A 15,238-nucleotide genomic window follows, 5' to 3' on the forward strand; every position below is an offset into this window, starting at 1 on the left:
TTGCAGTGTGTGCTTGACTTCAGCTTGATTATGGTGTATGTGTGTGTGTCTGTGGGTCTATTGATGCACTTAACAGCTGCTGCAATGTTTGAATGAATACAAATTCCCTGTATTTATGTATTTAAGAAAACATTACATGGGTGTTAAATGATCCAGACCTTCATGTTCTCAGCCACCAGATATGACCACACGCTCTCTCGCACATGTGATCCTTTATGTGTGTGCTGTGTTTCTGCTGAATGTATGGCTGTAGCGAAAGGTGCTACGGTGCAGTGGCTGTACTCTTTATCTATATTCTGTGTTGTCTCCCACGTGCTGGTGGCACCCCTGCGTGGACTTGTGCGATGGCTCCAGCATCAGATGCTGCCCTCATGTTCGATCGAGCAGGTGTGCCCAGGAAGCATGGACTGAAAAAAAAAGAAAAGAAAAAAGAAAGTTTGTGGCATTGTGACGCTGCAAGCAAACTGAGCCATCACCATCTTATAATCTCATTATCCATTTAATTCTTTTTCTCACTTCTTCCCCAAACATTTGTCACTCCTGCTCCTTCAAAGCCAGCATGATTGCACAGTAGATAACGGCAGCAGTAATGTTTTTAGCCCCGGCAGTCATTCTTTTCCTCCTCCTCTCTTCTGCTTCCTCTCTGCCTCCAGCTTGTCTGAGCCTTCAGGACATCCAGCTTCACACTCCAAAGCTTGCCGCATGTTGTGATGGGATTTATTTACATCAGGGGTGGGGAGGAGGCGAGAGGTCGTTAACATTAGCTACTCAACAGTGTGTCATGGCTGCTTTCTGTTTGCCCTTGAAAAACACACCACTCTGCACCATGGGAATGAGCATCTGCTTGGTGTTGAAGAACATTAGATACTGTGCTGTAGTATACTTTCTGTGTGGTTCTCCTCTCTTCGGGCCCTCTTTTTCTGTTATTTTGTCTCTTCTCTCCTGTCCTGTGCTAGTAGAGCTTCTTCACACAAACACATGAGGACATATCTGAGAAATGTGTCAAAAATATGACGGACAGAGAGACATATCTAGGAAGGAGTGTAGGAGGATGAACCTCAGAAATGTCACAGAGTGTATGAGCAGTGAGCAGACAAGAGTAGTAAATACTTTATGCCAAGTAAGTTAAATAAATCTGTAAGGATGCAGTCCTATACTTTTGTAATTATAAACCTATAACTCTGCCTGATCCAATCTAAAACAAACCAAAATATTTTAACACGTCTCTGTCTTGTTCTCAGACGAATCTGTAGAGAGCGACGACGATGACAATCTGTCACAGGTGATGCGTCAGCGTGCCACTATCCCCTGGCGTTCCTGTGGCACCTATCTGTCCTCCGCCGGGCTCCTCCTGCTCACCCTGCTCCTCCTGTCACAGCTCCTCAAACATACCCTCATGGTCACCATTGACTACTGGCTGGCACACTGGACGTCACACGTCATCGCAGCCAAGATCGATGCCACAGCGAAAAACTGTACCATTGTTCAGGTGAGAGACTGAGAGGATCACAAAATGACTGAGATGATTTGTTCTTTTTGTTTCTGTGTTGCTCAGCAGTTTTTAAAGTTATAAAATCTTTTTCAGCTTGATTGTCACTGCTTTTAAAGGGGCATCAATCAATCATTTTAATCATTTTTGAAGAAGAAATAATTGATACATCCCAAAAGAAAATCTCTAAGTTAACCAATATTGAAAATAATGTTAGTTGCAGCACTTTACAGTGAAACTGATGTATGGAAAAAAATAGACAACAGACGTCCGTTTTCGCTCTAATTCTCCGGTGAATCTCAGCTGAACGGCGGTGACCTAAAACTGAAACACACTCTGCCAGCTCCAGATGGAGCACTCACTGCGAACCCTGAAGCAATTACAGATCAGACTCATCTGCACAGGAGAGTGCATTGATGAAGTGTCTGTGTCAAAATGAAGAAGCAGTTTATAAAACAATGTCACACATCAGGCTGTCAAGGATGACTCAGCGACTCAGCAGCAAAGTAACTCGTGTAGATTTGGTCTTAATCCATGTGTAAAAAATGTCACAACTGATGTGACCTGTTTCTAACCGTTATTTAGTTGTAAGTTTGTATTTTCAGAGCCCTTTTCCCCAGTATAGTGTCAAACTGATTTGCACGCACACATTCAATGAAAGAAGAGAGTTTCACACAGACAGACATGTGACACAATATAAATACCGGTGCAAACTGTGGCGTTCACGCGTCAGGGGTCACAGCAGCTGTTGGCGGGTTATCACGTTCCACGTCCAGTGAAGCAGCTCTGTTATTAATAGTTATGTGTGTGTGTGTGTGTGTCTTTGTTTATGTATGTGTATGTGTGTGTCTGCTTTCCATACCCGTCCTGTGACTTGAAAGTCCGGGTCACATTGTACACAGTCATGCAGAGGCTAAAGACAGAGTCACGCGAGGTTTGGGCACAGCAGGTTAAAGTGTTGTTGAATACACTGAAAAAAACAGTCGAGTCTCTCTCACATACACACACACACACACACACACATGTGCACACACCTTAAATGTACAGTTAAGTACAAAAAGATTGTCGCTTAAATTTAGAGGACATCATGTTTGGCTAAGCTTCACTGTGTATGTGCCAGGTTTATCTAATCTGCACTGTGCTGTAGTTTAAACCACGTGGGCACACTCAGAAGTCCTGTTCTGTTATCAAACACAGCACTGTCACTTCATGTAGCTGCCAGACTGCTGTCTGACAACACAGACAACACAGACACAGGCACAAGTTTAAAACTAAATATTCACTTCACCGTAAAGGCAGCTGACAGATAATCTGCACAGCTTCTGTTTTTTATCTGTCTGGAAAAAAAGGAACAAAAAGACGATTAGACAAGTGAGACTTATTAATGTTTCCAGTGGGGATTAGTCTGAGCAGCTGAAGTGCAATTTTCTGATAATATTGATGCTCTTTTGGACTTAATTTTTTGATCGTCATTTAAGATATATTCACATAAAGAGCAATTCTGGTTTTACTGATTACAATAATACTGCTAGCTGTATAGGGTTTTAAATATAGTGAATGTTTAAAGACATTCGTGAATCATTTTGTAGGTGACATCAGATGTCAGGTTTCATTTTTGTCATTTTAAATATAGTTTGTGATGTGATAAAGTTAGTCGACTGTTCTGTACATATTTTTTTCTCTTCTTGTCCTTCTTCTTGATATCATAAATGCAGTTATTATCAAAAATAATTCCATTAAACCGACAGGCTTGTGATTTTTGTTCAGGCGCCAACAGAAGTCATTTAAAATCCAATCATTCAGGTTCATTGACCTCTCCATGAATGTAGGAGTTTATTCATCCTGCTTGCTGCGCACGCTGCTCCTCACTCCTGCATCCACCTCCCCAGCAGCCTCCAGCATTAGATGCAGTGTTATGAGAAGTTCTCCGTGGTTCATGTTCACTAAATGTTGGACATAATATCTCAGGCTCAGCCGGCAGGTTTGTGATGTCTGTGTCGAGGACACTCTGATTTGTTCCAGTGCATGACATAAACACGAGCCACACCAACAAAGTACAATGAAATAATTAATTTGTGAATATTTCTAAACAGTAAAAGAAGGTAGAACATCTTGAGACAGAATGAATTGAAGCATAAAAACAAGTAGGAGGTAAATGGAGGAGAAAATAGAGAAACGCAGAGCTTATTTTTTGCTAAAGCTTTGCTGTCTCATTAGATCGCTAATTTTTAACCAGCCTCAGAGTTTAATTATGCTTATAATTATAGTACAAGCAAAGTGAGTGAAAGGAACACCCCCGCCTTTTCTCACTCTGTCACAGAGTTGCAGGCTTGTCTTTAATAACCCTCTGTCTCTCTCTCTCTCTGTCTCTCTGTAGGACTGTGGCTTCAGTCACTCATGGTATCTGTCGGTGTTCAGTGTGCTGTGCTGCCTCGGCATCATCCTGTGTCTGGCCACCTCTGTGGCTGTGGAGTGGACCGGCCTCAAAGTGGCCAAGGAGCTCCACCATAACCTGCTCAACAAGATCATACTGGCCCCCATGAGGTACAATGCTCAGCATGTGTGTGTGTATGTGTGTGTTTTGCAACTCTGCCTGATGATGTGTGAAAGATGTGTGTGTGTGTGTGTGTGTGTGTGTGTGTGCTAAAACGCCTCATTTAAACGAGGAAACACAGTTAAAAGCCCCTTTTTCACCCCATTACTCAGAGCACCATCTGCTGCCCCTTACACAAAACCTAGATACATCACAGACGCTCACATGCACATAACACACCTGCATGTGCTGTATATACTCAGCTGAATACACAGATATATTTCACATGAAAGAATTTCAGTTCAACCAGCTGACTGCACAGAGCGCCTGAGCAGATTCATGTATGTCTCTAAAATATAATTAGATTTATTTAAGTATTTTTGGAAGAATAAATCTAGCAACAATTAACATTAACATTATTAATTAGATTATATAATGAAATTAAACTGGGTTCCTGGTATTATAAAAATCTTTTTTTCGTGCCTCCAGGCTGTTTGAGACGACTCCGCTCGGCAGCATCCTCAACAGGTTTTCCACGGACACAAACACAATAGACCAGCACATCCCCACCACCCTGGAGTGCCTCTCCCGCTCCACCCTGCTGTGTGTGTCCGCCCTGGGCGTCATCTCGTACGTGACGCCCGTCTTCCTCATTGCACTCCTGCCGCTGGCTGTCACCTGCTATTTCATCCAGAAATACTTTCGGGTGGCCTCCAGGTGAGCGAGACGGGACGGAGAGACAGATATCACACTGCGATGTCTATATGTTTTCATCATCAAATGTTGGTTGCAGAGACTATTTTTATGATCTGAAGAGGAATTTAAGCTCTACATATGTCAAACACAGTTTTAGCTACGCAGAAAAGACAGAGGTCACTGTATAAAGGAGTGTGACACAAGTTTAAATAGTTAGACTCTAATCTCATGGTGTTTTTTTTCGTATTGTGTCGTCCTCCAAGCTTTCATATTAATCAAACTTTGCTTCAGTTGACATTTCCCTCTCTGCTGTGTCCTCTGTCTTCTGGTCAGGGACCTGCAGCAGTTGGAGGACAGCACCCAACTCCCTTTACTCTCCCACTTCTCTGAGACAGTGGAAGGTCTCACCACTATAAGGGCTCTCAGGTAATTATTACTAATAAATGTTTTGCACCCTTTACACAGCAATAAATGCTCATCTTAAAATATTAATTCAAATATTCGATTCAAATCTCTTATACAGTAGTTTTAGTGCAATTTAAACTCATTTTTTTCATTTCAAATGATCGTTTCTATAAAGTGTACAGTGTACATTTTGTTGTATTTATGTCTCCTAAAGTCCTTGTAAAGGAAATTTCTTTCAAAAGACATTTTACATGCTGGAATATTATTGATGAAAACATGTGAACTACCGTCTGTAGTACGAACTGTTTTTCACCAGTTTTGAGTTCAGGATTTTTAGACTTGAATATGCACTGAAGCCATATGTAGCATAACGGTATCATAACAGTATCAAAGCTTCAGTAAATTAGCATCTGTCCTTCTCTGTTTGAGTTATTAAACTTGGTTACACTCAGTTGGTGCAACATTTGCTAGCTACCCATGCATTTGATGTCCCAAAAATAAACAGCTCAGTTACTTTAGTTAAACTCTCCAAAAAAGAAAAGACGAAAGAGAATTGGGCTGATTTTGTGAAGCGCCATGTTGATGGAAAGCCAAGGATTACTAACAGCACTACTCTCTGCCATTGACCATTCATCAACCTGTGCCTATATTCTGTATTCAGTGCCCTGGATTACAGTAGTTTGAATGATGTTCAGGCAGGTGGACGCTCAGGAGATAGAAGCACAAATAAAAAGGAGACATGTCTTTATCCGTTGGCAGGTACGAGCCCAGGTTCAGACAGAGGTTACTACAGTTCACTGATGCCAACAACATCGCCTCTCTCTTTCTGACTGCAGCCAACCGTTGGCTGGAGGTCCGCATGGTAATAATCTGTGTGCTCTTCAGTTCCTTAATTCATCCAGTTTAACGTTTGTCAGACAGCAGCTGGCTCACATTTTTGTTGATGTTGCTGGGTAACTGCTCCCTCTGTTGGGAAAAACTGAATTTTTCATCGTCTTAGTAACATTACATCTATGTTCATGTGATGTTTTATGTATCGACTGCACACACGGCTCATGTTTCACAGCAGCAGAACAGAAAACTGTCACATGTTTATGGATTGATGTGTACACATGCAGAAGAAAACACGCAGGGCTTTTTGTCTTTCTTTGTCATCTGTGTTTATAAAATAAAGATCTATAATAGACATCATTATACTGAACTTTTTGAATTTTTCAGTGATGCATTATCTTGTTGCTGACATTGTCTCTCTCTCTCTCCGCAGGAATATGTTGGAGCCTGTGTGGTGTTGGTGGCAGCTGTAGCCTCCATCACTAACTCTCTCTACAACCAGCTGTCCCCCGGTTTGGTTGGGCTGGGACTGACATACGCACTCATGGTGAGAAAGAGAGAGTGTGTGTGTGTGTGTGTGTGTGTGTGTGTGTTTTATTGCTTGTTCACCTGCAGTCTCCAAGGACACTGCATGTGGTTTTTCACATATTCTACATTTTTGTTAAGATTTCCAATAAAGTGAGTATATTTAACTGTGTTTTTAAACTCTATTTCTGATTTATTATTTTGATAAATATGAATCAGTCTAAAATCTGGATGAAAATCATATATTTCAAATACTTGTTGTTGTTTAAGCATTTCTTGTCTTAGGAGACTTATAAAAAGAACAAAAGTGGATACATAATCATTTGCATTTCCTCCCTCTGTTTCTTTTTTTTTGCAAAATAGTAAAACCTTTTTTCTTTTGTCAGAATCTAAAATTCATCTGAATATCATTTTAAACAAATCTGTGTATTAAAAAACATTGAAATCAGTGTAACAATGTGATTGATACTGTACATTAAAGTTCCTCTTACAGTTGTTTGCACCTCTGCATTTAAATTTTTTCAGATAACCTGAAGAATTAAATATTGAGAACATTTGTAAACCATTTAAAAGTCTGTTGGACTAATAGAAAAATGTTTTTTCACAAAGCTGAAAACAGAGCTGTTTTCTGACAGTGATGATGTCTAACTTGTTGCATCAAACCACTGAATCTTTTACAGCCTGCAATGCAACAATGAGTCCAGAATTATTGATGTTTTTTCATTTCGATATAATCAGATAAATTCTTCTTTGTCGCCAACACTTACCATCTTAAATATGACTCACTATCCTGCGAACATGCCTTGGGGGTGCTTACAGTGACATTCATCATATTCATGTCTCCTTCCCTCCGTGTCTCAGGTCTCAAACTACATGAACTGGATGGTGCGTAATCTGGCAGACATGGAAGTCCAGCTTGGCTCAGTCAAGAGGATTAACAGCCTGCTCAAAACTGAACCAGAGAATTACGAGGGTCTGCTCAGTGAGTGTAGCAACATGGTCACATCATCTGTCTTAAATTTAACTTTCTTATATTACAAAAATAAATCCCAGCCGCTTTCTTGCCTGAGCTTAAAGGGTAAAGTTTAAAGGGTACTTTTGCTCCACATTCATTACTAAAAGCTTCAGTGGGGTATCATAGTGCTCATCAGAAATGGATCTCTAGCCCCCTTCAGCTGTCTTTAGCTGTGAACAGTAGCTCTGTCACTTGTTGGTCAAATTTCTAGATTTTTCCAGGCAGGTCAAGTGTTTGTGCATCAATGTATGGTTGCAGCTATTCTGAATTTGTGCTCATTCAGTCAATGTCTTTATATCCTTTAGTCATCCATACAATACATGCATGTTTCATCATTATATTGACTTCTCGTGGGGTTAAACAAAACATGTCTGTGTCTGTCTCAGCTGTGTCTCAGGTCCCTGACGGCTGGCCCCGACAGGGAGAGATCAAGATCCAGAACCTGAGTGTCCGATACGACGCCACGCTGAAACCCGTGCTCAAAAATGTCAACGCACAGATCAGCCCCGGACAGAAGGTAGGTAACTAAAATGGGTGTTAAAACTGGAAACACAAAATGCCAGAAAATAAGTTAAATTCATAATTAAATGTTGATGATGAGACTTGTTTGTTTGCAGGTGGGTATCTGTGGCAGGACAGGCAGCGGCAAATCCTCTTTCTCATTGGCTTTCTTCCGCATGGTGGATATGTTTGAAGGTAAAGCAATGTGAAATGACTCTGAGAACACTATGAGAAGATGTTTAAATGTAATGATAACAAGAAAAAGTTTTGTGCATTATAAGCCTTAAATGCTGAGAATTTTCTCTGTATTGCTGCATTTTTGTGTCACAGGGAGGATTGTGATTGATGACATCGACATCGCGAAGCTGCCTCTGCAGACCCTCAGGTCTCGCTTGTCCATTATCCTCCAAGACCCCATCCTGTTTAGCGGCACCATCCGGTATGAGGAACAACAACTCATCACAGATTTGATGATGCTGATAATCTGAGTCACTCTAATTTCAGTAGGACGAAAACACCCAAACATTTCCAGTAACAGGACCTGCTGGCAAACTGAAGCACGCTTAAAGACACTTATCTGAAGCACGAGTAGAGCCGAAAAAGATAACAAGACGTTCCTCTGAAACTCCTCTGCAGCTATTTATTTTTAGACTTCAGCTGCAGTGACCATAAAAGCTTTGTCATGTTGGAGAGGAGCAGAGGAGGAGTTCATTTAACAAGGCTGTGTCATGCTGTCAAACTGTAGCTTGTACATGACATGACAGCACCTTGAATCTTCTTTGTGGCATTTAGAGGATGGGGATGAATTATGTGGTTTATATCAATTTATTAATATGTGTATATTTATATGCGTGTGTGTGTGTGTGTGTGTGTGTGTGTAGGTTCAATCTGGACCCAGAGATGAAGGCTACAGATGAGATGCTCTGGGAAGCTCTGGACATTGCTCAGCTGAAACCTGTTGTTAAATCCCTTCCAGGGGGCCTGGGTGAGAAAATCTGTGTTTGATTTAATGTGTGTGTGTGTGTGTGGGTGTGTGGGTGTGAACTTTAGTCCTAATTAGCATGCATGTCTGAGATAATAATAATTTACATTATCAAGCATGTAAATAAACTGTTACTGTACATGTATTTCACATGCAACAGCTCATAGCTTCATTACAATAGCAATATATATGTATATCACATATATATTGATATATACTGAAAGCAATATTTCATAGAAACTGTCAAGTATAATGCCACTGTCATCATATTACTTATCATCAAAAACTAGAGTCAACAGCTTTGCTAAGAGCCGAACATCAAGAAAGGTCAACAACACAAGACATAGCAGACAGATAATATTACTTACGAGCCCAACAGCAACAGCCTTTCAACTGACACCGGCATCCCTCACCCTCACCCCGGGCCTAAAAAAAACTCATTTTCCCGTAATACAAATACTGGGCAGCATGGCTAACAAACTGAGGTAGCATTAGTTAACAGCAGCTATAGCTTGCAGCAGTTCAGAAACGAGCGTACCGGGCACAGAGTGGGAATGACAGAAACTTGTTTACAAGTCATTGTAGCATTAAAATGATTTCAAATCTTTCAAAATTTTATGGTGGAAAAGTTACACGAAGGACAAACTAATAATCTGTAAAATAAATTAACTATAATTCTGCCTCTGTGTGATCACATATCCGTCAGCTGCTCTTGTTTCTCCATCAGGCTGCTATATCAGAATACACGAACATGAATATTTTACCTCCCCGACTGAGCTTTGGCAGCTCCGTCCTGCACAGTTTTTACAGCCATATTATTCTTAGCTCACATCAGGTCGTGGTTTTGACACAGGAAACCTGACAGTGGCAGACTGCAGCAGACTCTCGCTTAGATATTAGCCGAGAACTGTGTGGCTCGTCGACACACTTCAGCTACATACATGATGAATGTGTTGGTCTGCTGGTGCATGGGGCCTCCTCTCTGCACAGGGTCTTTCTTTAGCTAGTGTTGATATGCAGTTCATCCTGCCCTTCTCTACACTTTCTCATCTCATCTGGTGGAAAAACAGCTCATGACGTATTCTGCTTCTGCCTTCACTTGTCTCACAGCTAGCTATTCACTGCTTTAGTTTCTGTTGACTGAAGCCAAATGTTCAACAAGATCTGTAACATTGATCTGTAACCCAGGAGTTAATGGCTGATTAATTTTGCCCTTTAATTTACTTAAAGTAACAATGTACTTTACACTGCATATAAATCAAACCACAGTCAAGTGCAGTGAGGCAGGAAGTCTTTTTTACTGCAGTGATGGTGAGTTTTAATAAAGGAGACAGATCGTACAGAAAGAAGATTTAGGTTTTACTCTAACAGCTAATCTGTACGTGTGGCTTCATAATGTAACAGGGGGCAATTATAAAACTATATCCAATATATTACCATAAATCATATGCTATATATAACTGGATGTTCTGGTGGCCAGGTGATTATCTCCACGTTATTTGATCATAGATCAAGATAAACGTGCAGAAAACCTACAGTTTAAAGCATCATGAATGACACGATGGTGCACGTTTAAAATACAGATTCAAGAAAGTTTAAAGGTCCAGTATGTAACATTTTTTATCTATTGGCAGTGATGGAGTATAATATCCATATACAATAACCATGTTTCTACGAGCTTAGAATGGACAAACTAAACATTGGATTGGCTATAGATAGGACGATTCATGTTTTTCGCACGACCACTGTATTTTCTCCTTTATACTTAGAAAACAAGAGGCTAGTGGTGTTCAGTTGGTTGCAATCTGCAACCTTTAATTTGTTTACTACCATTTGCTGCATCAACTTTCTGTTTTCACTGCAAATTTACTGAAATTAGTTCCCTTGTGACTTAGAGCAGTATCCGTTTCATAAACCACGTGTGCACTGACTGATCTGATCTCTGGAGAGCAGTTCAGTTTTGAAAGGAAAATCTATAACATATTGATTTATAATCCAGCAGTTAACAGTGAGTTAACTCTGCCCTCTCAATTAGCTAAAACAATAATGTAGTGTCAGTGTGTCTGTATCTTTGTAAACGCGTGCACATAAAAATGAATATCGATGTATGTTTTTGTCCCGCTCAGATGCCACGGTGACAGAGGGAGGAGAAAACTTCAGTCAGGGTCAGAGACAGTTGTTCTGTCTGGCCCGAGCTTTCGTCAGGAAGAGCAGCATCCTCATCATGGACGAAGCCACGGCGTCCATAGACATGGCAACGGTCAGTGTGTGTGTGGGAAAGTACACGAGCGCTGCAGGCAGTGGAGCGGAATAAAAGCAGAAAAGATATAAAGAGGCGAGGTCAAAGGGAATGAGATGGAGGTCCGCTCGCTGTGAGGGTGGAGCAAAGTTCAGGAAGTAATTTTCATCTGTAGGCATGGAAACAGACGAAGACAGGCAGATAAAGAAAAGGTCTTTCAAAATCTAATAGATTTATAGAGTTTAGTGTCTCTCAACTGGCCATAAATGATCGGACAAACATCACTATGTCATTATGAGAGTGACAGCAGGTTCGGTTTGTACTTTTACTTGATGCTTTGTCATATAAGAGGAGGATACAAAAGAAGGCTAGAGTGGAGGAGGTGGAGGAGCACGAAGCAGAAAAAGAAGGAAAACACTCAGTACAGCGTACGCTCGAGGAGCTGTTACTTTCTAAAGACCCCCTCCTGAATGATTGGTCACAAAGAGCGACAGAGTAACTCAGCTGCACAGCCCTCGAGGAGACACAGCGGAGCGCTCAATCAGGGACAGCGAGATGAGGAAGAAGAGAGTTGACAGATTGAAGAATAAGTTTGAAGAGATGAAACACTAACTGTATTTTCTAACAGCACAAGGCTCTTCATTTCACTTTGTCTCTCATGTTTGTTTGTCGTGGTCACCCTCCTCTTCCTCTCTGTCCTCACAGGAGAGCATCCTGCAGAAAGTGGTGATGACCGCTTTTGCTGACCGCACAGTAGTTACTATAGCAGTGAGTATCTCCCCAACACTATTCGAATGCCTTGGACATTTACATTACATAATTTGCATTACATTTACAGTAATGCATGCAGCCCTCACCCTTTTCCCCCCTGAGAGCGCTGACCTTCATCCTGCAGCACTGATGTAATTCTTGTAATATGATGCAAAGCTGCAGATAAACACAGCGTGGACGACAGAATTACTTCTGCAGGATTGTGGTGCAAATTAAATCAGAATTTCTTCCCCTCTCCGCTGCACAGCATCGCGTCCACACCATCCTGAATGCCGACCTGGTGATTGTGATGAAGCGGGGGATCATCCTGGAGTACGACAGGCCCGAGGCCCTGCTGGAGAAGGAGGACAGCGTCTTCACCTCCTTTGTACGAGCAGACAAGTAGCACAAGAAGAAAGAGAGACAGAGATAGATAGAGGAAGCATTTAAGAAAGATATTCAAAGTGCAATTGTCCGATGAAATATATTCCTTTTATTTTTTAATCATCTTGTATTATATTTGTACATAAAAAGGTTAAATCTTTGTTAATAAAACATAAATTATCATTCACATTAATGTGTTTTTGTTGGGGTTGTTTGGGAGAGAAGTTATTGTGGTTGGATCTGTGTTTTTTTTTTGTGTGTGCTTGTGTGACTTTTAAAACAACTGAGTCATCAGTGGATTGTAGGTTTAGGGTGACATGACACAGAGTTCAGGGATACATGATGCTGTCCAGCAAAACCAGGCGAAGAGCCAGAAACACACATAGTGATCATCTTCATGTACCCTGGGGTGTTAAAGTGGGAAGGGAGGCTGTGCCTGCTGCAGCCAGGACTGACATCTGCCAGAAGGACACAGTGACCTGAGCCCAGCAGGGCAGATTTTAAAACTGGACTTAATATCAATGACTGGTTTTGGTCCCTTTGGGTGAACAGCCTACTTTTTATTCATGTAAAGTTTATTCCAGCTGGAGGGGGATTTATTGTAGAGTGCTCTATATTTATTCCATTGTATATCCAGTCCTGTGGCATTTAGACCGCTCAGCTGCGCGGTTTTCAGTGCGTAATGGTTTCACTCCTGCATTCCCTTTGAAAATCACTAGAAGGGCACCACAGAGGTGGTGGAGGGAGGGAAGGGAGGGACTGTTTCTCCACCTCACCACGTCTCTATCTCACGTTACCGAGCTATAGTGAAGTGGTGGAGTCAGCAAAGAGACAACTGCGCCACTAAAACCGGCCTTCTCATCCAAAGGTGGTAAAACTCTGACCCATCACACTTTAACCGCATCACCATTTTACATCTCACTGAAGGCTGTGGAGGGTGTGCACCACCACCGATGGGTGGTTTCATTATGGGAACGGGGTGCTGTGGCACAATTGTGCCCGGTCGGTCGGTGTCGTGAGTGACGGCGGCAGCTGCGGAGCTGGAAGAAGAATCTTCTCATGGGACTTGGTCGTGGTTGTGAAGCGCCTAAACTGGAGGCAACGTGAGGAGCGCACATACCTCCAGAAAACTAGAGTCTCCTTCCTGCGGCTGGCAGCGGACTGACTAGTAAGAACTTGTACCGGGAAAGAGGAAAATAGTCTAATCTTTCGGCCGGGCAGACACGAACCAGTACCTACAAAGCCCCATCGGCTGTGGGTCCATAGTATGGGAGCGCTATGTTGTCCAGGAAAGGACTCATTCCTGAGGATTACTTGCTGACACGGTTGGCTGAGGATGTCCTGCTGCAGCCAAAGTTCAGCACGAAAGCGGGGAAAGCTCGCTTCGTGGCCAAGAACGGCACCTGCAATGTGGCGCACACCAACATCCGAGAACAGGGCCGATTCTTGCAGGACGTTTTCACCACTCTGGTAGATTTAAAATGGCTCCACACGCTTATCATTTTTACCATGTCGTTTCTGTGCAGCTGGCTTCTCTTCGGGATGATCTGGTGGCTCATAGCCTTTGCGCACGGCGACTTGGACCCAAAAGGAGACGATTTTGTCCCGTGCGTAACGGAAATTCACTCCTTCTCCTCCGCTTTCCTCTTCTCCATAGAAGTCCAGGTGACCATAGGTTTTGGGAGTCGGATGGTCACGGAGGAGTGTGTCTCCGCCATCATCATCCTGATCATGCAGAACATCGTCGGACTGGTCATCAACGCCATCATGCTCGGCTGCATCTTCATGAAAACTGCGCAGGCCAACCGGCGCGCAGAGACGCTCATTTTCAGCAAACACGCCGTCATCTCCGTCCGAAACAACAAGCTGTGCTTCATGGTCCGCATCGGGGATTTGAGGAAAAGCATGATCATCAGCGCCACCGTGCGGATGCAGGTGGTCAAGAAAACCACCACCAAGGAGGGTGAGGTAGTGCCTCTGGACCAGATCGACATCAACATGGACAACCCGGTGGGTACCAACGGAGTCTTCCTGGTGTCCCCCCTCATCATCAGCCACGTGATCGACAAGGACAGCCCTCTGTATCAGCTGTCCGCCACAGACCTTCAGCAGGAGGACATCGAGGTGATCGTGGTGCTGGAGGGGGTGGTAGAGACCACGGGCATCACCACGCAGGCCAGGACCTCCTACGTGTCGGAAGAGATCTTGTGGGGGCAGCGCTTCGTGCCCACGGTGTCCGAGGAGGACGGCATGTACGCGGTGGACTACTCCAAGTTCGGTAACACCGTGAAGGTGCCGACACCGTGCTGCAGCGCCAAAACACTGGATGAAGCAGGTGGGATCGCTCAGTTTAAACTGAACGAGGGTGTCACCTTGCGGTCGTCTGAGAGAAGGCGGCGGGGCACCTCATTGGTCCGCCGGTCCAAGAAGAACGGCCAATAAATTATGAACCATGTCTGCCAACATTTTCTATGAGATTGACGACTGTTAAATTATTATTATATTATTTTTTTATAACAAAACCTGTTATGGTTCATCTGTAATCATCTCTCAAATGTATGCACACATCACCAAGCTTTTCACTCAGGGTCAGTGTGGAGAAGACAGAATGCACTGAGGATCATCAGATCATGACATGTGACTGTATCAATGTGGATGTAATTGATGATTTTATAAATTGAGATTGACTGCATGTATCGAAAAGCAATAAAGGAGAATGCTTCATCCACAGTGAGGCATGTGGTAGATGAAGAGCTGTTTTGTACAAAGTTATTCACTGATATTGGAGTTTTTTAAAGGCAGAAAATCTAAAAACCCAGTAATGATCCAGACAATCGACTCTATACATAAACATTATTGATCATTTAATAGTTGTTAAAGACTTGAAA

At 42.5% G+C, this 15,238-nt stretch overlaps 2 protein-coding genes across 3 annotated transcripts in view; both read left to right on the forward strand.

Annotated features, from left to right (window-relative positions):
• The window catches only part of abcc8 (ATP-binding cassette, sub-family C (CFTR/MRP), member 8), a 61,604-nt gene extending 49,078 nt beyond the window's left edge, over nt 1–12,526 (forward strand). The window contains exons 26-39 of one of the 2 annotated variants that reach the window (XM_027272883.1): nt 1,242–1,489; nt 3,867–4,033; nt 4,512–4,739; nt 5,052–5,144; nt 5,883–5,985; nt 6,388–6,501; nt 7,341–7,461; nt 7,881–8,011; nt 8,112–8,190; nt 8,326–8,434; nt 8,877–8,980; nt 11,104–11,237; nt 11,922–11,984; nt 12,235–12,526. In XM_027272883.1, the coding sequence (XP_027128684.1) occupies nt 1,242–1,489; nt 3,867–4,033; nt 4,512–4,739; nt 5,052–5,144; nt 5,883–5,985; nt 6,388–6,501; nt 7,341–7,461; nt 7,881–8,011; nt 8,112–8,190; nt 8,326–8,434; nt 8,877–8,980; nt 11,104–11,237; nt 11,922–11,984; nt 12,235–12,372 (1,832 nt within the window). In that variant the 3' untranslated portion in view covers nt 12,373–12,526. The remainder of the gene's footprint in view (nt 1–1,241; nt 1,490–3,866; nt 4,034–4,511; nt 4,740–5,051; nt 5,145–5,882; nt 5,986–6,387; nt 6,502–7,340; nt 7,462–7,880; nt 8,012–8,111; nt 8,191–8,325; nt 8,435–8,876; nt 8,981–11,103; nt 11,238–11,921; nt 11,985–12,234) is intronic. The other variant, XM_027272884.1, reaches the window with a different exon arrangement.
• A 469-nt stretch (nt 12,527–12,995) lies between these two features.
• On the forward strand, nt 12,996–15,101 carry kcnj11 (potassium inwardly rectifying channel subfamily J member 11). Its single transcript, XM_010752270.3, has one exon. The coding sequence runs from the start codon at nt 13,629–13,631 to the stop codon at nt 14,790–14,792; it is 1,164 nt and encodes a 387-aa protein (XP_010750572.2). The 5' UTR covers nt 12,996–13,628; the 3' UTR covers nt 14,793–15,101.
• The last annotated feature ends 137 nt before the right edge of the window (nt 15,102–15,238 follow it).

Source organism: Larimichthys crocea, chromosome XXI, assembly GCF_000972845.2.
Source record: "Larimichthys crocea isolate SSNF chromosome XXI, L_crocea_2.0, whole genome shotgun sequence".
In the NCBI taxonomy this organism is placed as follows: domain Eukaryota; kingdom Metazoa; phylum Chordata; class Actinopteri; family Sciaenidae; genus Larimichthys; species Larimichthys crocea.

Excerpts from the sequence above, each read along its gene's own strand:
- kcnj11 (XM_010752270.3), top strand. The coding sequence starts at position 13,629 with ATGTTGTCCAGGAAAGGACTCATTCCTGAGGATTACTTGCTGACACGG.